The sequence below is a fragment of the Chiroxiphia lanceolata genome, chromosome 6 (assembly GCF_009829145.1).
Source record: "Chiroxiphia lanceolata isolate bChiLan1 chromosome 6, bChiLan1.pri, whole genome shotgun sequence".
NCBI classification, from domain to species: Eukaryota; Metazoa; Chordata; class Aves; order Passeriformes; family Pipridae; genus Chiroxiphia; species Chiroxiphia lanceolata.
In genome coordinates, this window is record NC_045642.1 from 27,536,449 (window position 1) to 27,561,795 (window position 25,347).

Sequence of the window (25,347 nt, forward strand, 5' to 3'; positions counted from 1 at the left end):
TCCTGGAATCATAATTGCAGGAGCAGCTGTGCACATGCCATAGCCCACACTATACTGTGGGAGCTGGGCACTCACACAATTTTTCCACAGGACTACAAAAAAGTCACAGCAGACACTTGCTGTAGGCTAGGAAGCAGATGCTACCTTCCAATGATACAGAAACTCTGCTAAAATAAGTAGAAAACCAAAAATGGCTAACCAAGGGATCAACAAGCCCCTTGTGGAATTCAGGACAACTTCAAATACTGCTTCAGGTAAGTACAAGAATGCAAGGGCAGAAGGCAGCAAGGATTGCCTAAGAACTGCCACTGTAGTCATAGGTTGCATGCACCACACTGCTACTACATTTATTTCAGTTTTTAAATTATTAATTCAATTAAACTATGAATACAATTAGTGAAACTGTTTAGATCTTTTACTTTTGTTCAGAAATTTATTATTTGCTCTACCTTTATTAACTTTCCAAATGACAGACTTCCACTCTATTGTCAAGCTCAACAAGAAAAAAAAGAACTGTTGGGAATAACTGCATTATAAATACTACGCAATAAAGAGCTAAAATCAGGGAGCTTTGTGAAGACGTTAACACTTCCTCCTGTGAGACAAGAGGTAGTAAGAAAGTGGAAGGACACAATATAAGCCTTTCTCCTCTTTGCCTAGCCTTTATTAAATAGTACATACAAACTGTTGTGCTTCCAGTAGAGAACATTTTTACCTATTTGTTTCAAAAAACCCAAACAACCCAGAACAATAGGACTTAAAAAAAAAAATCAAAACAGACCCCCCCCCCCCCATTAATAGCGAGCTTTGTGTAGCTTTATTTCACAAAATTTCCTCTCCTCAAAAGGACATGGAGGTAACATTTTTTTCATCTATATCAATTAAGCATAGCAAATTAGAAGTATTTTTTAATTAAAGATTCTACCTGTAATCTAAAGAAGAGCTATAGCACTCCTGCAGAAGCAGTGAGGTGCTATAGCCACAGCTTTTTTTTCCTCTGCCCATCTGCTGAGAGTTCACTGCCCCACAGCACACCTAGCAGAAGACACTATGTCCTTGTGCCTCAGCTACTCTACTGTAAAGTGCCACATTTCAGCTTGAATTGCTGATAAAGATGAACTACAGCTAAGCTACGAGACCTTACAGTGGAATGAATGAAGTACAGGCACATGTTATTTCTGCTGTCATAGCTATGAGTGAAGAACCAGAAAAGCTTACTCCCTATGCCGTTCCAGCAGCAGCCACATCTGCTCCTGAGCTGTCCAGCTACTGCATACCTGGTAATCATCAGCTGTAAAGGTTATGAACCTGAATTAGACCTTTTGCATACAGTCTACAGTGGGTTTCCATGAGGAAGTTATTGCAAGTGTAGCTGTTACAGCCAAGCAAAAAATAAAAACAGAACACCAAATGCTCTTTTTAATCTCAAAAGGAGAAACAAAATGCAATTATATAGGAGTCTGAAACTTTGACTGAAACACAGTGATCTCAAAGTACCTCTTGGCCACAGGACCAATTGGGACAGGAAAGCTCATCATCAGATCACTTACATGGGAAGCAATTCTAAACAGACACTGGGAATTTAACTATCCCAGCACTGTGGACTCCCCATAAAGCCTCTTTCAAGTAAGGCAGGCAGTGCTTGCACCCTCTAGAAAGCAATGCCATGTTCTCGTAGAAGAGCGCCAACTTCTTGGTGGGAGATGTTACATGTAAAGGGAGAAGAGCTGTGCTGAGTCATCTAGTTAATATCTGCTTAAGGTGTGGTCAAGCACTTTTGGAGCGCTGCAGGAATGGGTTTGGTGATGTTTGGTGGTGTTGTTTTGTTTGTTGTTTTAAATTAAATCATGCAACACGTGAGAGGTAGGGGCAAATAATTTTTCCAGGCATCCACCACATTGCCGGCAATGAGATGTGCCACAACAGCAAGTGTTAGCTCTAGACAGCTGTTACCTATAGGTCAATGGCATTTAAAATAGAAAATCTTTCATACACAGTGTTATGAATAAAATTGCACTTGATTTTGTTAAAAACTCATATCATTGTAACTTTTCCAAATATTTCCATTCTGGCATCTTAATTTTCTTCATCAACAGGAGCTTCCCTCTAAAACCCTCTCATGCATATTGGGCACATGACATACAACAGCAGTTGTATATACCAGTAAATGGGTCTGTTGTTTCTTCAGTGCTTACTTCTAGATGTCCCCACCCTCCCCCCAAAAAGGTACAGGCAGTTCACCTCTAGGTGTCAATTGTAACACTGAAATATAAACTCCTCAAACAGACATTAGGAATTTTAGTTTCACAGATTAAATATTTGAAAAGTTACAGAAGGTGCTGGAATAGGACATATGTAAATTGCTTAAAAATCCAAACTTGCAGCAACTTTGTAAATTCAAATTTCCAAAAGGTTTATAATGTCCTTGTGAACTTCTTCCACAGCAAGACACCCTCCACGACAGTAAAGCATCAAACTTTCAAGGCTGAGATCAACAAACAAATCAGCAGGATGCACTTGCTCCACCAAGCAACTTTAAAAGAGGCGTCTCCACTTCCAGTAGCAAAAAGCTACTCCTTCATTCCATTTTGGACCTTTCAAAGTGTGTAATCATTCTTTCCTGGAAAATAAAATACCCAATGGTGTCATTTCCCCCAGTAGGTTTACCTTATTCAGAATGTGCACATTCACAACAAATGTAAACTCACATGCATTTTAAGTCAGGAGTCCAACTTACGCAGCAGATATAGCACTTTTTTTAGAATACATATTTGGAATACATGTTTGTATTCTAAGAAGTTGTCCCCACTATCCTTCCCCCCTTGTAGCATTTTATTGCTGCACTGACAAGATCAGAGTCCAGTTCTGATAAGCCAAGTCTTTACCAGCTGACTCATGACTCCTTTGGCATGTGAGAAGACTAATTTGAACTGAAGACTTCTTTACTGACCTCATCTGAATCCAGAAGAGCTGGAAGAGCACTGCGGGGGGGGGGGGGGAGAAAAAAAAGTTAAAATGAATACATACTAAGAGCTTACGACTGACAACCATTTTTAACCTTATGTTGCTTTTAGGACACAGAAGAGCAACAAAGACAAACCTTTCAATTTAACAGAAATTAGAGAAAGACACACAAAAAAGGAAGTATCCCAAGGAGTATCCTCAACCACCTTTGCAGTTTCAAGTTCTTTTTTTCTATGCTTCTCATTATCAACTGAACAATTTCCAAGTTTCCAAATAAGCCGCTTCATTCATGCGGGAACACCTGAACTACACTGAAGAAATTTACAATATGGGACCATGTTGTAAAAACACGGCCCAGGAATCAAACAAGTTCCACTGGTACCCCAGCCTATAATAGATATCCCATCTGTTGAGATATTGTCTCTTCACAACCCTGATCAGACTCTCAGGAACAGAAAACCCTGCAGCAGAGGAGCTCAAAGTGTCCTTTCATACCTTACACCAGTCTAGTTGTCTAGTTCTTTTTTTCTTAAGGAATCCTATCAGTCTTCAAAAAATCAGTATTAGAACTGGGAAAACCAAATTCAACTCAGAAAATGCACTTTTTCATCCTCTAGAAACTTAACCTAATTTCTTGTCTTTACCTAACTTCAAGCAAAATTTTGTACTTCAATCCATAGCCTCTGCCAAAAATACCTGTTCAAATTTGTGAACATAATTAATCTGTGAACATCAGTTTTGCTACAAAAAAGGTAGCACTTTTCGGATGTAAAAGTTATTAAAAGCAGAACAGATGCAGACATCATACACAGCTGACTATACTGCCAGAAACATAAAAATTTCAACTTTATTTGGCATGTCAGTTGTAAACTAAACTAAATTATTCCATGGTTTACATTCAGCAAGATACTCAAGGGTCTTTTCAGAGCACTTAACAGAAAGAGGGTTTGTTTGTTCTGTCTTCTAGATTTAACTTTAGTGAAGTGCAAAATAGTCTGTGGTTTCACAGTCCAAGGCAGTATTCTTTAAGTCAGTATGTTCAAATCTGACAGACTGCATACAGCCAAGTGTCATCACACTAAGAAGTCAGAGGCCAGTTCCAGGCTCTGCTCAGCGTACAAGTTAGAAAGCATTCTAATGTATTTGTGTTCCTGTGGGCAAGGAACCTGCTTTTATTGTGACTATAAAAATACTCACACATCTGTCACTGATGAAGGAACATTCTCCTCTACCCACTTCAGGTCATCTTCTTGCTACAAATACAGAAATTAAACAGAAAACAAAGTCAGTTTCCCCAAAATGCTGTCACATGCAAACCTTTTTCTTCTCAACCTACTTGACAAAAAGTAATGTATTTAAAATGTCAGTTAAAAATTTAAACAAAAACCAAAACAAACAACAGGAAAAAACATCTTCAATTTGATTTCTGGATTACAGAAAACACATTCCAGGAAGAAATAAAAAAAGAGGACTAAAGAAAAACTAGCTGTGAACTCTTTAACAGTCTAATGGTGACTAGGAAAAGGAGGATCTCAGGACACTTTGGTTATTTACATAATCTAGTTTAGTCTCCCAACAAAGAACACTATCTTTTGAAGATGTATTAGATGAAACAATATAAAAAGCACAAGTTAGATTTATCAAAGGTATTGTCCATATTGTCAGGATTTCTCATTTCTATCTGGTGAACAGTCTCTTAATTCACAACACAAGCACATTTGTTCTGAAGTTGTGGAAATTACCCTCTCAACCCCCTGGGTCCCAAAACAGAAAAGTTTGATTTTTGTGTTATCCTCAGGTAAGTAGCAATCAACAGTTGCAATCAACCTTTGAGAAAAACAATGTCAATGACAAAAATATGACTGCTATTACAATGAATTCCTACATGTTCTTTCCACTTTTAAGTTTATGCACAAATTCCATGAAAATTCCAAGACATATTTTCTACCTCCTAGATGAATGTGGCTTGTAAGCCACATGGAAAAAAAAATGCACATTATTCTGAAGTATTTAGGCAGGTACATAACAATATCCATATCACCCCATTCAACTAATAAATCACAAATCTCAAAACTAAAAGGCAATTTATTTAAAATATGGCTGAGCCTCCCTCTGAGACTAACAAACTTGTTAAAATAATGTATTACTCATTATCAGAATATGGTATTATACAGTTCTATCTATACTGGATGGCACAAACAGTCCTAAAGAACAGACTGAATTCTAAAGTTTCCATTGCACATACAGGAAACCTGATGGAAAACCTGTATTTGCTTTCTTTTTAGAAGTAATGTAAACTTAAAATGCTTTGACTTACTGACACTGAAGCAAACCAAAAACCTCATATTTATTGGCTCAAAACTTTGCAAAACTACTCATAACTACTGTGAGCAAACAAAGAAGAGATGAATCTATATTCTTTGAGGTAGAGAGAGTGTACTCACAGCTTTGTTTGCTTTTACATTCCCATTTGGTTCTTGCTTTGTACTTCTCATTTTCATTCCCTCTGAAAACAAAAGGAAAAAAGACTGGGATAACTGAACTATAATTGTTCATAGACTGTAAGTGAAAGTGTTGAATCTTCATTTAGGATATTTCATCAGATTCAAGAGGCAGAATTAGACAAGTTAATAATTAGAGACAGCCTTCCCTTTGGAAGGCTTGTAGTATTTTTTCCTGACAGGTGGAATACCTGTTTTTTTCTGAATTTTGCGATTTTACCTACGAAATATAAATTTTCTAATCATTTTATTTAAGCCAGACATCAGCAGCATAGAACTCTGACACAGTTACCCAGAGAGGCTGTGAAATCTCCATCCTTGCAGATACTCAAAAGCCATCTGGACATGGTCTGGGGCAACCTGTTCTAGGTAAACCCTGCTTGAGCAGGGGGTTTGGACAGGATGACCTCCAGAGGTCCCTTCCAGCTTTAACCATTCTGAGACACAGGCAACTCCCAAAGTTTATTTTACCTACTGGCTGCTGACTGGCCACTTGGTTGACTTACCAGATGAACAGCAACATGCATCTCCCAGCCTCACAGATAGCCAGATAGAGCTGATTTGCCAAATGCACCTAATGGATTACACACTTCTCCTCAGCTGCTAACAAGGCAAACAGCACCAATATATCCCAACATAATGAATTGTGGACAGACAGCAGCAAAAGGTATGTGGCCCTACCTTTTACACAGCTTATAAACAGAGGTGTTACAACAGACAATTTCATGAATAAACATATTCATCCCTATGTTTACACTGGCCATTCCTATGCTAGGCCTTAACATGGAAAATGAAGATTGCAGAGTTCAGAGCACAGATAATAAATGAAAATTCTTAAATGGGATTTTAAAAGAGAACTGCACACTAAACCGCTGCCTAGCAACAATATCCAAGAGATCCTTGTCATCATGACTGGATTCAAACCTAAGACTTGACATATTCAATAAAACAAAGTCCACTAGACCTGGCAAAGCAACATCAGCAGTAGCAGTGTTTCCACTGTCAACCCCAGAATTAAACATTGGCAACGTAAACACTAAACATAAAGCCAGTATTTCCTCTACAACTACATGTATCGATGGCAATTGATTCTACTTTTCCAGCAGTAACGAATTTTTTTGCCAGAGAGCAAGACACCTTCGTCCACAAAAGTGTCTTTTTAACACTGAAATTAGGTGGAAAAATTTTTTTTCTTACCAAAGCTTTCCTTTAACATTGGCTCTTTCTGCTCATCATCATCCTCCTCTTCTGACAGTGGTGAGAAAGCAAACCTTCAGGAGTGAAAGAATGAAAGCTATCTTAGAATTGTATCTCTTGCCTCCCAAGAGATCCATTACCCCAGCATTCACATGACTTGATTATTCTGTGTAGTTCACTATTTTTAAGACCGATGCTCAACTACATAATCAAAAGTTTAAGTCACTTCTTTTTAAATAAATTCAGCACCAGGAACAGACTGGATTTTATGTATGTGACTTCTCTATGCTTACTTTTCCTCAAGCCCCTACACAGACTGCTTAGTATCCTTATGGATCGGTATAGAGTAACTAAAAATCACCCTCCAGTACTTCTTTGAATAAACAAGCATTCCCAAAACCCAGTATTTTTAGGAAGAGATAAGACAAGCTGAACCTTTGGTTGTTAGCAGATGGTCTCCACAGAATCATGATGACAAAAAGGATCATTGAAAACAATAAACGCCAGATGGCATCATCCACCCATAGCTCCTGCCAGTCCTGCCAAGAAATACAGCAGCACAAATGGAAAGTATTGAGAAGCAAGAAATTCCATGTCCTCATCTCTTTCCAAGGGTGAATTATAGGCATCTGTCAAACAGGCTCATTACTCACAACAGTGAGAATTTTAGCATGTGGTACTATGTGGCAATTTCACTGCCAAATGTAAACTTATTAAGAGGCAGCAATTGGAGAAAGCATTCAATATAAACTCACCGACTGACAGTCCACCAGCCTGAACTTCATGGTAGTCCAGATGATAAATACAATAGACGCTGCAATATTCAAACAAACAAGTTGCTTATTACTACAAAATATGCCAACTCAAATATCCCACCAACAGGACTCTTTCCAAAACAAAGACCAAAAACCTAAATAGTGAAGTCTTGAAATCCAATTTAATAGTTTTGAAAAACAAGAGATGGATTTATTGTACTGACCTTATATAATAATTTAGGCACAGACACATAGAGACACAAGGCATAAATCAAATATTAAGTATTTAGCCAACTCCTCACTCCTATTTTTCTTACATTACTTTTATCTAGCCACCAAACCATGGTTTCATTATCAGCTGACAAACAAAGCTTTCCTTGAAGCAACCCAGCAATCTGATCTGCTTGAATGCCTTAAGCATTCAGATCTTGACCCGCAACACTTCCAACGCTCAAAGTATGCCCTTACCATAATTTTACAATAGATTTCCTTCCACTAAGGTGTTCTAAGTTGACTAAGAACCATGTGCTGAATGGAATTTCAATCAGAGCTTTAAAAGGAATGTGCTTTTTTGCCTGATTGTTTAAATAAAGGCACAGTCTTTAGAAGTTTTCTGCCCATTGTATTGATAGCAGAGCACCTGGAAGCATCAACAGATTTGTTCTTGAAGTTCAGTTCATCACTATTATAAATGGAAAAAGAAACTGAACCTGTATGCTTCCAGGCATTATGTTACAATACTAAGAATACATTTTTCAAGAATCACTCTGGTCCTTCAGCTATCTGGTCTTCAGACATCTTAAAAATGAGAAAGTATACAGTGATACTGTGATTTTGGCAAAAAGTATCTCTGTGAAGTTAACAGCATAGGATAATAATCTTTTGCCCCCTAGCAGCTTATAGTGGGATTTAAGTGTTCCCTTAGAGGAGCTGCATTACTACTGATTTTATTAACATCAGGACTAATAATCCACTGTCTCTGAAATATCAACCTAACACTTGGCAAAGACCCACTGTTAGAAACAGGTCAAGAGTTAGAAATACCAAGAACTTTGACTGTATTTACAGAAAGGTCACCAAACTTAAAGATTTGCTTTAGTGACCAAATCAAGCCATATATGGAAATGGAAAGTGGTCTTATTATTTGATAGACGTAATTTTCTGCTTACCTGCTACTGCCAAGATGAGCGTGTTCGTGAAGTGCCGATACAAAGAGAGTTTCACAACATTCCTTCGAAGTTTTAGCAGCTTCATTGTTTGAGTTAAGCTGATGAATATGTATGAAAAGTCAAGGAAAAGGCTCTGAAGGGACAATCTGGTCACAGACTTAGCATGAGGAGACGCAGATCTTATGATCAACAGCTCTCCCACCCCCAGAGCCCTCCAAAAAGATAGTTCTCAGTAGAAGAAAAGGTTGATCCTATAGCAAAGGTACCAAAGAGCAGAATCAGTCCCTTATGACTGTTATTTAGTTCATCTACACCTATAACTCTCATCACATAAAGATGGTATCCAGGCATCTATTTTGGGCTATGGTCCATTCCTCCAGAAAAGTGTCACTTGTACTTCTGATAAAATAAAAGTCAAATTTGAACTAAAAATGAGTTAAAATCCAAGTAATCTATACGGGTGCCATCACACTTTCTTTTTTGTTTTATTCCCAGTGACAAAACAAGTGCTTAGAAGAGATATCATGATAGGGGAGAATTGTGGTTTTCATGGTTTGGTAGCAAGCTATTCACATTTTAAATAGAGCTTTTGCTAAGAAATAGAGTGTTCACGAAGAACACTTTATAGGGATTTTGCTATACACGAGTTCAGTATTTAATGTCAGTTGCTAAAGTCACAAAAGATTATGGTTGCTTGTCAAGACACCAAAAAGTGAACTGCCTCGTTTTGTCACCTACTTCAAGGTTATTTCAGATTTTACAAGAAAGACTTTTAGATCTGATGTTGCTAAGCAACCTTCTCCCCAAAACATAAACTGAGTCAGTTCTCCAAAGGTTCCTTCTCTGATGCCATGACACACTACACTAGAACAAACTGCTTTCACACTCAACAATCAGAGACTGATAACAGACAGACTATATTCAGGAGCAGCTTTAACACAGATTCATTCAGTGCAAGAAAAACTAGGTAAGCAGTAGGTAGCAGCTTACCTGAATACTCAATTACAGAAGTTCTATAACCTCTGCCAGAAGTAGAAAAAAATATATACTTGAAGATTATTTAAAAAAAAATTCAGCCCAAAAGACTTCCCAAAAAAAACAAATTTAAAAGAAAACACACCCCATCAAATAAAACAGTGAAGGATATCCACCAGCACAGGGCAGTATCTAGGAAAGCCAGGGGAATAAAAGCCAAGGAGGCAAGATCATTCTGGGCCTGGAGACAAAGAGAGAGCCAATAAGAACAAAACAGAAAACAAGGTACAGAAGTGAGGAGGGTGAGGCTATTTTACGTGAAACTACAAATACACCACCACAATGCTTCTGAGTTTTGCTACAGAAACAGAGGGCTTGAACCAAGAGTTTAGCCCAATGCACAGAGAGGAAGTGACAATACCACACTGTCAGTTCCCAGTTCTCCACCAGCAAGGCAAGAAGCAGTTTTCCAGATTAAGTCAATCTAGCACTGTTAAAAGGAGTCTCTGCTGAGGCAGTTGCTGTGATTAATTGCTCTGGACACTTCCATTACGGAAATCTAGCAATCAGCTTGTTAGAGATGTAGTAATTAAATCTTTTACCCTACCCATGGACAAACTGAAAGCTTCACTGGCAACCCCAAGTTTGACTAAAGAGGCAAAACTTGCCTTTGTGTTTACATCAAAAACTATCAAAGCCCTAACAGAAACAAGCAAACCACATTCTTTTTAAGTGTAAGACAGAAATAATAAGCTGTGAATAAGCTTGTAGCATTCTGAAGTTTATAAAAGGATATCCACAAAATAATACAGGCATCAATCATGGACAGGGCCAAGTTTGCTATCAGAGCCACAGTGTCATAGAAAAACTGGAAAAGTACCAAATATGTGACAGGTTAAAAACCTTATCCCAAAATACCAAAAACAGAACAACAGAAATCTACATCCCAAGATGCACTTCCTAATGAATCCAGGAGCAGCAGCACTTACACACAGTCACAGCCTCCAAACTGGAGTGGTGGGGATTGGGTTGTTTGTTGTTTTGGGTTTTGTTGTTGTTGTTTGTTTTTATTTTTTTATTCTTGGGTAGGGTCTTTTTGACTCATGACCAGGTGACCCAAGCTGTACGTTTGTGTCTGCAACTAGCCCTACCTAATCCAAAGTATTAGACACAAGGGTCCAGGCTGAAACCTGGCTAATCAGAAAACTAGTAGAATTATTTCAAACTATACAGAATTATATCCTACTAAATAGACAAGACACTGAACTTAAAATAATTGTCAATAATCCATATCCACAGTCTCAGAATTTAACCACTTCACTCTCTCTTTCAGCATAGCTCTAGATTCTTCCTTGGCATACAAGTAAATAAAGCTGCTAATGTCTGTGGCATATGGGAAAATTCAAGCAGTTGTTACTGACCCCTGTGACTCTAAGAACACCTTCCATGCCAGAAAATAATAGATAAAGAGCTCCAGCCATAACAACTTTGTGAAGAGTAACTCCAAGGCGAGGCCTGTAGGAAAAAAAAGTGAAATTCAGATTAAGTGGGGAACTAACAGTGAAGTCATGTCAACTTGAGTCTCACACAAGGTATGAAGCACATGAATAAAAGGTCCTTGTGACAAGCCACTTCTGGATCCAGAAATAATTTTATCATGGTGCTCAAAGCATATAATTAATTTTATCTTATGGTATAATGTGACCAAGGGAGAGATTGGTAACAGTCCTGTTTCCTAGTCAACCTGCTTAGTATCTTACAACCGTCACATCCCACTTCTACACCAGTTCCCCCAGTACACTCACACTTGCCAAAAGCTTCCACTACCACACAGTGTGTTGTTTTACCACTGAATATAGTTAGGGATGGACAGATAAGCAGCACTCCTAGCAACAGAAGCCTCCTAAAGCAGATACCCTCCTCTATCAGTGATTAATGACCTTCTCTAATTTCTGTAAGATGCCCTCACCCAGAAGGCAGGCACATAAAGCTCCCATTCCACTCAGGGGAGTATCTCAACAGTGACTCAGACACTCACCCTACAGCAGTATACAGAAAAGGATGGAAGGAAGAGTGATAGCAATACAGAACTGTATGTCTCTGTTTACTAGTGAAGAAGTCTAGATCTTCACAGCACTCAATTAAAGCACCTACCTTTTAACAAGCAAAGTACAGGGAGATGAATATTGCCCTAAGTTATTAAAAAACAATAGCGAAAACCCTTTAAATAGAACACAACAAACCTGTAACAAATTACTTACTTGACTATCCCATATCCCAAGCTGACTATGATGACCAGAGTTCGAGCCAATGATCGCTTCACAGCAGAGAGAAGTTCTGCCAGTATTACTGCTCCTTGAACTACCAAAAGCAAAGAGGAGGAAGTTAGGTTATTAAAATATAATTTCTGTTCTATTAACTATTGCATATGCAATTGTAGCACAAGAGCAGATATAGAAGGTAGGCTACTGAAGTGTATAATCTTTTTATTACCTACATCTGGAGTAAGCTTTCAAAAAAGACAGGTCACTTGGCATAAGAAAAAACCTACTGAAAAAGTTTACATCCACAGAAAGTGGAGAGTAAATGATCCATAAAACATTTATTCATAGGGTCAGCCTGGATACTCTTCCAAACAAGTCAGCCAATAAAACCTTGTGTACCATGGGTGTGGCCAATTAGCAAAGTCATAATGACATTTTACTTGCAGTTTCATTTGTATGCATCCAGCTTCAAAATTCAAAACTAGAGTACCGCAGTTTTATGTGAAGGAAATCTCTTTAAAATGGATTATCAGGTTGGGCTAAATACCAAGAGTTATCTACAATGCTGTCCCGTTGAACAATGAGTTTCACAGTATCTTTCCAAGGCCAACACCAACTGTCAGAAATTAATTACAAACTACACTTAGGAAGTCCTATTTTAAACTTCCAGCCAGCACTAAAATGTATACTCTCCAGAATCTAGCATTCTACATGCCTAAAACACTACACTAAGGAGTCAGACTAAGCAACAGCACTTTAGCTTTAGAAGAACACATAGCATCATGTTTTCAACATATAAAAAAATATAGAGATTCTGGTTCCTTGTTCTTCATTTTGAAACAATCCTCAAGTAATCATATGCTTAATATGCATCTGTCACCCCAATTTAGCATAAGCCATTAGAGCTATGCCCCGTCAATTAAACTGGGAGATGCAGCTGTCACCTACCAGATTCTCCCGTGTAGCGAATATTCTGGAACTCTGCATAGAAAACTGCTTTCTCAAGCATTCCCAGGAAGATAACGGCACCAATCCAGAACTGGATCCTCAGGAGATCCCGCCAGTAACAGGCTGACCATGCAAGCCATAGAACTCCGAAGAATACATACACAATACACATCACCATGAAAAACTATTACACAAAAAGAAATAAGAAATAGGAACTTTAGACCCAGAAAAATAATTTCCTTGTTTCCATTCCACAGCCGTAAGATAACTCTATTTTCTCCCCCAGTATAAGCAACTTTGGAAGTTTTTAAATAGACTGTTTCATTTGTCTTCTCTGCATTCTTTAACAGTGACAGTGTGATTTCTCACTGCCAATCAGAGTAACTGACTTTCTGAGCAACTGCTCTATTGAACAGTAGTCTGCCAATTTATTGACAGGCAGCTTTTCTAAGGAAGATATCATGAGCTACTAGATTTCAAAAACCCAGATAATAATTCAAGCAAATGATCAACTAGTAGGAACTCTACTCCTTTTCCCATATTGTTTTATTAATAACTTCATAGTACATTTACAGTATTCTGCAAATAAACTTACAGGTCACCTTTACACACCATTCCATAGAACAGAGATAAGCAACTAATGCTTGTAAGCCCTCTGTTCAAATAATTCAACAGCTTTTCTCAAAAGTTAATTTCCAGTAAACTGAGTTTTTAACCAAGCTTTAGGTCAGCCAAAAACCTGGAATTGAAAAAGAAATCCAGCTTTCATTTAAACATTAACATTGTGCATTTTTGGGTTTTTTTATGGTCCAATGTTACTTGTTTGAGAAGAACTTTCATGGTACATCTCCTACAGCAAACAATAAGCTTGACAATGTTACTCAATAGCAGATTTTCTAAAGGACAGCATCATATCAGAGCAAGTTAAATTTTCAAAAAGCACACTAAGAGGGATTAGAAGGAGAGTAAGACATTAAATGAATAGCAGGAAGTACTAAGCCAAAGTAATCAAGCAGTCTCCTCTTCCAGAAGGAAGATTTTTTTTTTAAAGCAAGCAAACTGAAATTAGCTGCACAATCCATTGAAACTTTCACAAACTGAAAACACTTTCCTTAGGAGAACAGCTTACTGATCCTTACAGATTTTCACATCTGACTAACCCATGCAGTTAAAATGCTAAAATCCTAGGCATGATAGTTCATGAACAGATGCTCCATTATGGAAACATTTAGAGAGAAAGACCTTTTTCTGGACCTGTCACATGGAATATTCACACTGGTGAATTACATTTCAATAGAGCTGCTGGTGGTTTTTTATTTCTGCGGGAAGTAAAATGTGTTTCAGAAATGCTGTTGGGCTCAGCTGTTTACAGGTCATTCTTGCCAATAAAGTCAGGCTAGAGACTTTGCTTGTTGTTGATCCCCAGCTAGTTTGCCTTCACTACATAAACATTAAAGATTTTTTATTTTTTAGCCTTCTCAACAGAGGAAACTAGCTACCAAGTCAATAACTCCTTTGAATAAAAAGGGGATTAGCTCTTTGTAGCTCAATTATGCTTTCACTGTTAGGTAGTATTAAAGACCTCCTCATGGGGTGTGAGACAGCTGGTGGAAGAAGGAAGATTAAGCTCTAAAAGAACAAAGAAAGCAGTGACAAATGAAAGGGTAGCTGCAAACAAAAACATGGAATAGCAAATTTTGTAAGATGTGAGCTAAGGCGAATAACAGCATCAGTAAAACTCAGTTTAGAGCTAACAATACTGATAACTTCAGGAACTACAATCTAACATCCGTTAATTCAAACAATCCAGAGAAGGACAACATTAGTGTCATGTGCAAGCATTTGAAATCTATATCTGTTTTCCCTATCCTGTACTCAGTAAAAAAGAAAAAGCAAACAAAAAAAAGCCAAAAAACCCTCAAAACAAATAAACTAAAAACCCCACCAAACCCAAAAACACCCTCTGCTAAGTAACTTTTTCTCCTGAGACACTGGTTCTGTGTTTCCTGAAATATGAAAGCAGAGTATTTAATTGACATTCCAATCAACTGACAATTTTACAGATCAAAGAAAAGCTGGTTTACTTACAATCATCAGAGGATAGTCTGCAAGTGAGAGATACTCATACGGCCCCTTCAGTTCAACTGTCACTGTCAAAAGACAATCCAATAACCAAATTGAACAAGAAGGAAGTCAGGACTTAAATGATTTTCACTCAAACATAAATTACATGTCTTCACATAGCTTTTAAATCTAACTTGCACTTTAATAAAGAAAGTTAAGACTTATAACACACTCAGCTAAAAGCATGCAATTAAAATTACATGGTCCATTACCAAGTAACTCATGGCAGTACTTAAAAGTAATTTTTGCTGGAGATTCACGTGTAACAAGAAAAATTCAGAAACACACCTACGTTAACTGCTTAAGGGGATTTTCAAACTTCTCTGAAGTTTGAATAGGTTATCAATGGATGGTTAGGTATCTTATAATATATCAAGGCAACAACTATGATCTTAGTACTCTACATGTTTTGAGCTTATTAATATAAATCACTGTATTGGTCTGCACATTTTTTAGAGAAAACACCAAGCCTCAAAATTGAAATGCTTTGGATTCCTCTTTATTTCCATCAGTAAACAGAAAGAACAACAGTCTTAGGATCTTCAAGACACTAGCAAGCACCTCTTTTCTTATGATAAGAAGGAGCTGTAGTAATACCTATGTGAAGTGATAGTGTCTGATGAAATTGAACCATACAGTATATATTAAAAGTACCTTAGGATACACTTAGACTGGTAATACATAAAAATGGTGCTGTATATTCATATTTCTATATAGACAGCTATCTTACTTGTAAAGAGCCTATTTTGATATGAGGAAGGTGTTGTCCTCTCCATTCTTTTAACTCTGGTAATAGAATCCTTTGCAGTTGTACTTCCAATTTGCACAATAAATATATATGGCCCATCTCGCCAAGTTTTGATAACAGCATTCATTGCCTGAAAATAAAACATCTAAATGTTAACAGTGCACAGCGTGAAGACAAAGACAGAAGTAGACTAGCCATACATGGGTGTTATCTTACATGTAAAGTTCACCTCTTCTGAGACCTAAAACTTGTTAATAAATATTTGATATGTAAATTTTAAATGTATTTATTAGACATAATACTTAAAATTTAGTTGTTTGAATGCAGAAGAATCCTCAAAGACTTGGGAGGTGACCACAGCTTTTTTTTTGCAAATTTAATACTGGCTTACTGCAAGAGTACTCAAAGGTTCTGTAAAAGAACTCAGGAGAGCATCCTAATTCTTCTTTTCAGACTGGAAGCATTAGGACCATCACAGAGATAAGTATTTCCTGCTGCAATCAACTGCTTGGGAACTGTACAGCTACATAAAGCTCAGCTCCCTGGTGAAGGCTGAATTTTACAGTGTAAGACAGAAGAGGTAGCTGAGAGATTTCCATAGTAGTCATTTCCTATGGACACTACTACTGCAGTCCCTGCAGCAGCTCCTACACCTGTAAGACTCAAATCCTGCCAATAAACTAACGGAGTAAGCTTGTCCAGATAAATATTTGCACCGCAAAACAAATCAGAGTTTTCTTTGATTTCCACAACTGAAGAACTTCTAGCTACCTCAGAAACTGCAATATTTACCAGGAGCTTTAAAGTTAAAACTATCTACATGTATGCCACTCGCATGACTACTGCAGAACTGCCACAAAGACTTTTTTTTATAATGCCCTCTCCAAGAGAATTTCAGTATTAAGAGCATGCATTTCTTTTAAGAAACCTCCTGACTGCAAGACCTAAAGCCAACAGCACATTATGTATAAAAAAAAATAAATCTGCTAATATTGACTGAAAATAAAACTTATTTAGAAACACAGTAAACTCAAAAGAAAATGGGTATATTTATATACACCAGTTTTGCCTTTAAACTATCTCTGTCTCTTGCTGCATTGATTCCTTATTTCACAACTGCACACACAGCTATTTATGTTTTAGCTTTAAAGTGAATGGCCTTTAAGTACACAAGGAGTTAAATACATTTTCTTTCTTGGCATCCAGGATGATCAACTTGAAGCTATTTTGACAATTGTTCCTCCTTGAGTCTTGAACATAATATATAATAAAAATACTAACAGGTTTGAAAATCAAGAGTAATCAGTCAACTTGCTAGGTACAATGTTTTAAAAAAATTGACTAAAAACAAAACCAAATGTATTCTGTAAGAATTAGTCACCATTTAAAACAGGTATTTTCAATTATTATTTTAAATTATAATGGAAAAAGAAAATTATTTGTTAATTTATACCATTGGTTTGAATGGTATGAGTTCTATATTTCACATACAGAAGAAGCAGTTACTCTCTTTCTGTTATTCTGCTTTCTGATTTTCAATACAACACTACCCAGTTTCAAGCTGAAAAATTCCAGATGTCAAAAAAACCCATAGAATATCCTACCAATAACTTCTTTGTATACAAATAAATATAAATTTAAAACCCAAACCAAAACAAAAAAAGACTGCTGGATTACAAGCCCTGTTTAAATTCAGTATACATACAGTTTTATCTGTCACCATGGTGTGATTTCCTGTGCTCTCCTTCTTATCTTTTAAGCCCTTAGGGAAACAAAAAACACATCACAGAAAAATGGATAAATCAATATGTCAAAATTATCTCTTCCATGACTATACTCACTCATTAGAAGGGAAGAAAAATTACCTCTTGTTTCTCAGGTGAGAGAGGTTCTGGATGAACAAATTCTTTATAGAAAATCTGCAGGATACAAGAAAGGTATAGCATTTATAGACACTTTAACGTTTATAGGCACTTTACACATCAACATGACCTTACCAGAACAGCTTCCAGTAAACTTGATTATTCTCTCAACAGCTGTATTAGAGAGCTTTCATTTTGATAAATCAACTGTCCATTTGTGGAGGGAGTCTGGTTTTCATCCCCTCAGATAACAGGTATCTATTTTTAGAACCCACAGACATGACAGTAGTGAAGTTAATTTTATTTTCCAAATATTAATCTGTTGGGTATCCCCATTACTAGATAAAGTCTGTGCAGACAGAAACAGGATTTTGAGATTTCTGCCTTAATCCATGAAGTAAAAAGTTCCTAGATGAGTGAGTGCCTATTAGAGATCCAGATTTTGCCAACTCTTTTAAACTACGGTGACTCAAAATCTAGTCAAACTGCTATACCACGAGAAAAAGCCTGAACAATCAGAAGAAATTTCTGTGAAACTTCAGAAATTAGTATCTGAGAGGAATATATTTTGTTAGAAATTCAGTAGACTTTTCAAAGGAATTGGATAATAATTCACTTAAAGACTTTTAAAACCCCAGTTTCACAAACCTGAACTTTCAGTTAAGTTGCCCGAATTCATATTACACAGCTAAACCCACAAGATCTCTTTTATAAAACCCAGTAAAAATAGACTGACACTTGTCATATTATTAAATATAAAAAGCAGGTAGCGTGTAGTTTTTTCTTTCTTTTTAAAAACCTTTCAAGCCATCTTCACACATCAGAGGAATTAGAGGCATTGCAAACAGATTATTAAAAACACTTTTCAAGTCATCTTTAGACACGTCCTTTTTCTTAAAAAAACCCCAAAACAACAGAACAACCAAAACCATCAAAAAACAACCCACAACACTAAGTTCAATAGTTATGAGATGTTTCCCAGTATTGTCTATCCATGAACTTGTTCAAACTACGAATGGCTGAACACAGATGCAACACTCCACAATTTGCCTGGAGTTCTTACGTACACCATTAAAGAAAGAAACCAAGTTCCACTGCCATTGCCATCAGCAGGATTGCACAGCTTTGCCTGCTGATGTACAGCCAGCACAGGGCTGACATCTGCACTTTGCTCCCACGCTAATTTTGCATCGTCTTCTTGCTTCCACTTGATTTGTTTCAAACAAGCACTACTATTTTTCAGTTTTAACCTGCTATCAGTGCTTAAATAATTAACTTCTCAACACTCATTTCCATTATTCTAAATTAACGTCATCTGAGCAATAAATGACAATCCTTTATTGACCCAAATTTAGTGGGATCTTTACTCTGCTGCCACTTCTACACAACTAGCAGTAGCCTCCCATAAATGAAACAAATTTGGAACACAAAACCACAAACAAAAAGAAGCACTGAACTTTACAGTGGTTTGGTTGGGATCTTTTTTCCACCATAGTGAGCCAGATGTTCAATAGCAAGCCAGAAGTAAAGCGAAACTAAGAAATCATCATCACAGCTTGGTTGTCATAAACAGATCTCCCAACCTATAGTGACACTTACACAGGACGCTAACACATCTAACAAGAATTACCACCTTCTCTATATATTGTATGAGACAGAGCAAACTGTGAAATTTCTACCCATACCTGAGGCCTAAAGAGCTCAGAGCAGTTTGGAAAGAGAAGAGAAGCAGTGGCATAGTATCCTGACCAACCCGGATGCTCTTCAGCTGTGGTCCCAAAATAGTTATCTGCTTGTTCATCCTGCCAAACATAGAGAAGAACTTAGATTAGCATCCAATATTTCAAATGGTTTATCTAAGTAGACAGGTGCAAGACCTGGAGAGCTTCACTCTGCACACACTCTTGAACCAAATTTAATAGAATAAAGGCCATCGAGACCACGCAAGATTATAAAAATGATGGCATACAGGCTCTGAGTAAGAACTAATACAGTGCAGGTGCAGTAGCCAGCATAAACTTCTGCCTACACAAACAAACTCTACATTATTATATTAAAGATTTAAGACTCAGTCTTGTGCTAGATTAGTAGTTACAACTGTCATAATTAATATTTAAAGCAAACATGGAAAAGTATAAGCCATATGAAGCACAATTGTATTCTACCACATTTGATAGAAACACTATACATTCATACAAATTGCTAATACTTACAATGTGCATACATAAAGAACAGAATTCAGACTAAACATGAAAAAATTCATTTTTTTCTATTCACTGTCATTAAGCACTGTTGTAAGTATTTTCAACTAGCATAAACTCACACGCTTTAGTTTAGTCAATGTACTTATTTAAGCTCCTGGGTTTAGAACAATTCTGACAAACACTTCGACCTTACCCAAAACCCAAAAAAGTCAGCAATTGCAGCAAGCTGTTGATCAATTCCATTCCATTCCAGAAATTTGTTATCTTCCAATGGAAGAATGTGTCTTTTATGCTCAAATCGGAATGTGGATGCAAGAGCAACATCTCCAATTGCCTCCCCACTAGATTTGCTTACCCAGAAAAAAAAAAATCTAACCTATGTTTTTCCATGCAATTCTTACCCCAAAGTTGAAGACTTCATTGTAGCAGTCAGAATATCTTAAGTACCAAGTAACATTGAAACCTAAGGAAGGATCACAAGCTTTTTCATCGCCTTCAACTATAAAAAACCAAAAAAAAACACCAGATAAGAACACTGTCTACCTTCCATGCTTTTCCTTCCAATCTGTGCAAAACTACCATAATTACATTTTAAACATGAAACTGAAAACAACAGGAAAACATTTTCTTCAAGTAACCCATTACTGTTCAGTGAAAGAAAGCAAGCACAGAATTCCACTATAACATCATACAATTCTATTAAAGAGCTGAAGATCATTTGGAAACCTTTTGTTCTGAAGACAATCAGGGATGTTTCTGCAACTGCAAATACCAAACAAGAGAACAGCAGTGACTCTCAGTGATTACAAAATAAAAAAACAGCCTCCCTTCCAGAGACAGGGGGGACACACACCAAGCGAAGAGAGCTAGGAACAGGATAATACTAAGAGCAATTTGCACATAAAATTTAAATATATCAATAGCATCACCAAGAAAATAAATAAAAAGGTAAGATTTTGCAAGTCAACATCCATCCCTCCCAAAAGACAAATCAGCCATCTATACGTTCACTCTTGCTGCCGATGCTGCAATGCTACCTAAAACAGCAATAAGACAACTTTCCACTTTGACTTATTAGAGAACAACATGCACGAAAGTGAAACCCAAGATCTTCCCCCGTCAGGAAGATGTTTTTTTGTGTTTCAAATATTAAACTAGAACCTCGTGAAAACAATTTGACATTAAGAAGGCAAGCTTCACCCTTAAACAAAATGAGCAGCAATTATTCTGGAAGAGCCATTTAGATGATTATGTTTGCATTTTCCCAGTCAACAGATGGCAAAACTCTTTTGAGTTAACAGCATGTTTGCAGTAGCTAAGAAGTTCCCACAACTTCACAGGCACATTCATCTCAGACTTTGTTACATGTACACTTTTAATGAATGTTTCCATACTGATCACTGCAGGTAAAAAATGCAATTAGAAGAAAGACCCTGCCATGGAATCTTAATTGACTAATCCCACTTTAAACCTCATGACTACTAAAGCATGTATATGTAGAGCTAAGAATTCAACAACAGTTCCTAATACCAAAGGTTTAAGGAAAATTACTGAAAAATAAGTGTTCTTATGACATCTCCTAGTAAGCATGAAAACAAGGCAAACATGTTCCTCGTTGCCCTAGATGTTGCAGAGGGCACCACAAAGAAACTAAAGGACAACACAAGCATTGCAGTGACATGGGTAGATGGCAAATTCTTTGATGACAAAGGCTCTTCTGATAAAATTGATCAAATGAGGAACATCTCAAAAAAAAGCTAGCAAAAGATTCAAAAATACCTTTTAAATACCTTTTTATCTATTAAAAGTAAAAAAGCAACTACATATTCAGCAGCAGTACCCACTAAAGGTAAAACAGGTCATGACTAGAAAAATGCGTGATATCTGCAGACATCAAAATTACAGAAACCTTGAAAAGGAAGTACTCTAAAACAGAAAAAGCATCCATGGCATTTACTGAATTCAGCAGTGTGGAAACCTAAGTTCCTCAGCCTTCAGAAAAAAGCCAGCAACATTCAACTTGAATGCAATCTTTGTACTCATTTACAGAGAGCAGGGTTTCTACCATGATCCTAAACAAGAAACCAAATGCCTTCTAGAATAGCACTTCAGAAAAGTAGTAGATAAAAATAAATTCATTATTGACAATACTAAATGCCAGCAGCAGTCTTCCCAGTCAGAACCAGAAAGCATCAGACACTAATATAGCACAAACATACCAAAAAAAGTCAAGAAGAGGAGAAAAAGAGACAGTGGAAAAGGAGATGCAGGGGCTCACCAAAACCATGGATGACACATGAGCAATCATGTTTGACAAAAAGGGTCATACTGTCCACACAAACATCACACGGCAGATGGAAGAGGCAACAGACACCAAACAAAAGGAGATCAGTTTCCACAGAGACATGGGCAGAAAAGAAAAAATATGCAAAGTTGAAGTTTCTCAGTATCACATGCAGTTTAAATATCATCTAGGCTGAGAAACTGAGTAAGTTCACAGCCTTTGTTCCTTCCTCTTCCCATGATTCATTACCTAAATTCATGTAAATCTTTTAATCACACTGGTATGTAAAACAGGTGTCTTCACTAAAGAATTTTAAGACTTAATGCCTGTTTAAAGGTTGCAAGCACAGTGTAGTTCAAGTCCACATCAGGAGCCAAGAGATCGAATTCTAACACCAGATTTGCCTTTTAACAAACAAATGTTATGCCTTAGTTCCTTCTCGCAGTTATTTCAGCATTAGACTTACCACATACTTCACTGCAAGGACCCACATCTCAGATGCCATGTTACTACAAGTACATTATTTCTATTAAACTTTGGGAAAGAACCTAAAACCTACCAAAGCTCCAAATGCCCTTTCAAACCCTCCTCCTTCTCCCCAAGGAGAAGATTCCTACCTTTTGATCCTGCAGCTGTAAACTAACAATTGTCTCACTGCAAGAAGCAAACCTTAGCATTTGAGCTACACTTGACAAGTGGGAAAGCCTTAACCCTGACATGATGAGTGTTCACTAACAACCACTCAAATACTAGCCTCCTTTTTCAGATTAATGCGGGATCAATGAAGGCACTTAAACTTCATTTGAAATACTGTCCCAAGAAGAGCAGGTATTGGAAATTAAACCTGAAAAACAGTAAGGTAAAACATAACAAAACATAACAGAGCACAGCAACAGGCAATTTCACCAAGAAGTATTAGCCAAACCCCACAATACCTTAATTTTCTCAGTTAAAAAGAATACAATCACTGCAGCAACTAAGTCTTGACATGACACAGGCACAGATTCCACTCATTGTCTCTTATGAGACTTTCACTTCCTCACTTGACACAAGTGCAGAAGGGCATTCACAGGCATTGTACCTGTGTAAGCACCCAATTAGCAGACAGAAACCAAACAGCTTCCTCCCCCCACCTCAATGGTAAGAACTGGTGCAGACCAGCTTCCCCCTCCATGGTGCAAACAACCTCTCAAAGCGTTCAAAGCACATGGCAAAGATTTCAAGCCTTTCAAAGTCAGCTAGTCACTTCTACCACTCACCTACATCATCTTACTGCCATCTAAATGCTGTGCTCATGTTCACAGGTAAGAGGGTATTTCACAGAAACTCTCCTTTGAGCAGTAACCTACATAACCCATCGACCTGGCCAGATCAGCAAAGAGTAATATGCAGAAAAAACTGAAAGGCTGCAAACACGTTTGCTCTTTAGCATATTTGCACACTGGGATCAGGAGAAGAAAACATCTCTCAGGAGATCTCTGCCATAGTGTGCAACATTCCCTTATCACTCCCAGAAACATTCAACTACAAAGGAACAAGTCCTCAAAAAGCATTGCCTCCTGTACAGTGGCATCAGTCACTGCAATACAAACAGCCCCTGTCCCAGTCAGAACCAGATCTCCCAGTCAGAGGAATTCAGCAAATCTTCAACAGGAAAAGCACACCTTACAGTACAGCTCAGCACGTCCCACACCTGATTACCCCCTATCTGAAATGAAGTGGTGCTCCCATTACCCATCTTGCCCTCTCTACAGGGGGCCTGAAGAGCCATTCATTTCTGCTCCAGCCTAAACAGATCACAACTGAGAAGCTTCAAGGCTGTTAACAGACCCAATCATATCAGAGCTATGGCTTTCATACAGTGCTAGATGAGCTGTCATGGCAGCCAGTGCAGTTAAACACTTCACAGTGTTTCAAGTCCCAAATGTTAATAGTAGGAGGGGTGTCCAAAAGAAGAAAAAGCAGGTTAATCCCTTATAACCACTTACATCTCAGGAAAATGGTGGTGTTGCTGAAGAGAATTTTCCCAAAGTTAAACTTCTTCCCCTGTAAAGGTGCAAAAACAGAAGAGACATTAGTGAGCTTAATGTCATTGAGCTTAAGTAAACATAATCTTCCATTCTGTTTTAAGTCAATACAGTAATGAAAGCAAATGCCAAATCTGGAGCCAGACTTACTGGACTTTCCAGTCATGCTTCACCACCCCTTCAACATACTCTTAAAGATGGTTTGAGAGGCTTGGGGCTTTTTGTTCTGCAAACGGAATTAATTTCACATTGACATTTGTTGAAACCATTACCATTTTCTTGTTGATGAGACAGTCTGGACTACTCAACAAAAAATTTTTTTGTTCTAAGAACCAAAAGAAGCATTTGCCATGATCCTTCAGTTTTGTTCCCGAAGCTCAAGGGTCTCAGAGAAAGCACACATTACTCCCACCGCCACGTAAAGGTAGATCTAAAGTGAGGCAAAACAGCTTTCCCTCGCACAACTGCAAGCACACATGCTTTGTCAGAAGTGCTGGAATTCCCTTCACCTTCCCTAAGGCCCGCACCTCTCTCGGTCCAGCGTTCCCGAAGCCAGGCCCCGGCGGTGCGTGCCGCCCGCCCGGCCGCAGGAGGGGCCGCAGGGCGCCTTCTCCCCGCACAGGCCCTCCCAAGGCCGGGCACCAGTCGGGGAGACCCTCCCGCTTTCCTTCCTCCCTTCCTTCCTTCCCTCCCTTCCACATCACGGCTTTCACAGGGGCCGCGCTCCCTCCGCTGCCCATCGAACTATTTCCCGCACAAGCCTTCTCTCCCCGCCGCCACGACCGACCCGCCACAGAGGGCTCCAGCCTGGTAGCGGGGAAGGGGGCAGCCACGGCCCCGAGCCCGAGCACCAGCCCCGGGTGCGGTCAGGCTTCAAAGAGGAGCGGCCCGGGCAGGGACGCCCCCGGCCGCAGCCCGAGGACGACGCGCGGAGCAGCCACGGCCTCTTTCCCCTGTTCCCGCACACGTTCGCCCCGACCGCCGCCACACCGCCCGGCCCGGAGGCTGCAGGGCCCGGCCGCGCTCCCCGCACTCACCAGAAGCACTGGCAGCCGCCATTTGGAGCGCTGCCCGGCGCCCACCGAGCCCGCCAGCAGCAGCACCGCCAGCAGCCGCAGCAGGACGGCTCCAGGCCGCCGCCGCCGCCCCCCGCAACGCGGCGCCGCCGCCATCCCGCCGTACGGAGGCCGCCGCGCTGGCCGCGCCTCTTCCGCTCCTCGCGGGGGGACGCGGCGGCCGTGGGCCGGCGGGAGCGGCGCTGGGCGGAGCCGCTCCCCGCCTCGGCCCGGGCTGTCACCGCCTCCGGGTGTCACTCGCTGACTCGG

At 38.7% G+C, this 25,347-nt stretch overlaps 1 protein-coding gene across 2 annotated transcripts; it reads right to left on the minus strand.

Annotated features, from left to right (window-relative positions):
* Nucleotides 1–388: 388 nt before the first annotated feature.
* On the minus strand, nucleotides 389–25,209 carry TMEM87A (transmembrane protein 87A). 2 transcript variants are annotated; one of them, XM_032689793.1, is made up of 20 exons: nucleotides 25,060–25,209; nucleotides 23,984–24,041; nucleotides 20,113–20,210; nucleotides 19,193–19,309; nucleotides 17,511–17,564; nucleotides 17,351–17,407; nucleotides 15,628–15,775; nucleotides 14,862–14,923; nucleotides 12,774–12,957; nucleotides 11,823–11,922; nucleotides 10,983–11,076; nucleotides 9,734–9,802; nucleotides 8,587–8,695; nucleotides 7,418–7,476; nucleotides 7,098–7,201; nucleotides 6,663–6,736; nucleotides 5,409–5,470; nucleotides 4,162–4,217; nucleotides 2,951–2,981; nucleotides 389–2,620 (listed from the first exon to the last, which is right to left on the minus strand). In XM_032689793.1, exons 1-20 carry the CDS (start codon nucleotides 25,192–25,194, stop codon nucleotides 2,579–2,581), a joined length of 1,713 nt encoding a protein of 570 aa, XP_032545684.1. In that variant the 5' UTR covers nucleotides 25,195–25,209; the 3' UTR covers nucleotides 389–2,578. The 2 variants fall into 2 exon arrangements, with proteins under 2 accessions (XP_032545684.1, XP_032545683.1); XM_032689792.1 differs by lacking the exon at nucleotides 9,734–9,802 and adding an exon at nucleotides 10,358–10,429.
* Nucleotides 25,210–25,347: the final 138 nt, after the last annotated feature.

Coding starts and splice junctions, on each gene's coding strand:
- TMEM87A (XM_032689792.1), bottom strand. CDS start 25,194: ATGGCGGCGGCGCCGCGTTGCGGGGGGCGGCGGCGGCGGCCTGGAGCC. Junction 17,565..19,192: donor CTGAGCTCTTTAGGCCTCAG/GTATGGGTAGAA, acceptor TGTATCCTGCAG/ATTTTCTATAAAGAATTTGT. Junction 7,477..8,586: donor GCTCATCTTGGCAGTAGCAG/GTAAGCAGAAAA, acceptor TGAATATTGCAG/CGTCTATTGTATTTATCATC.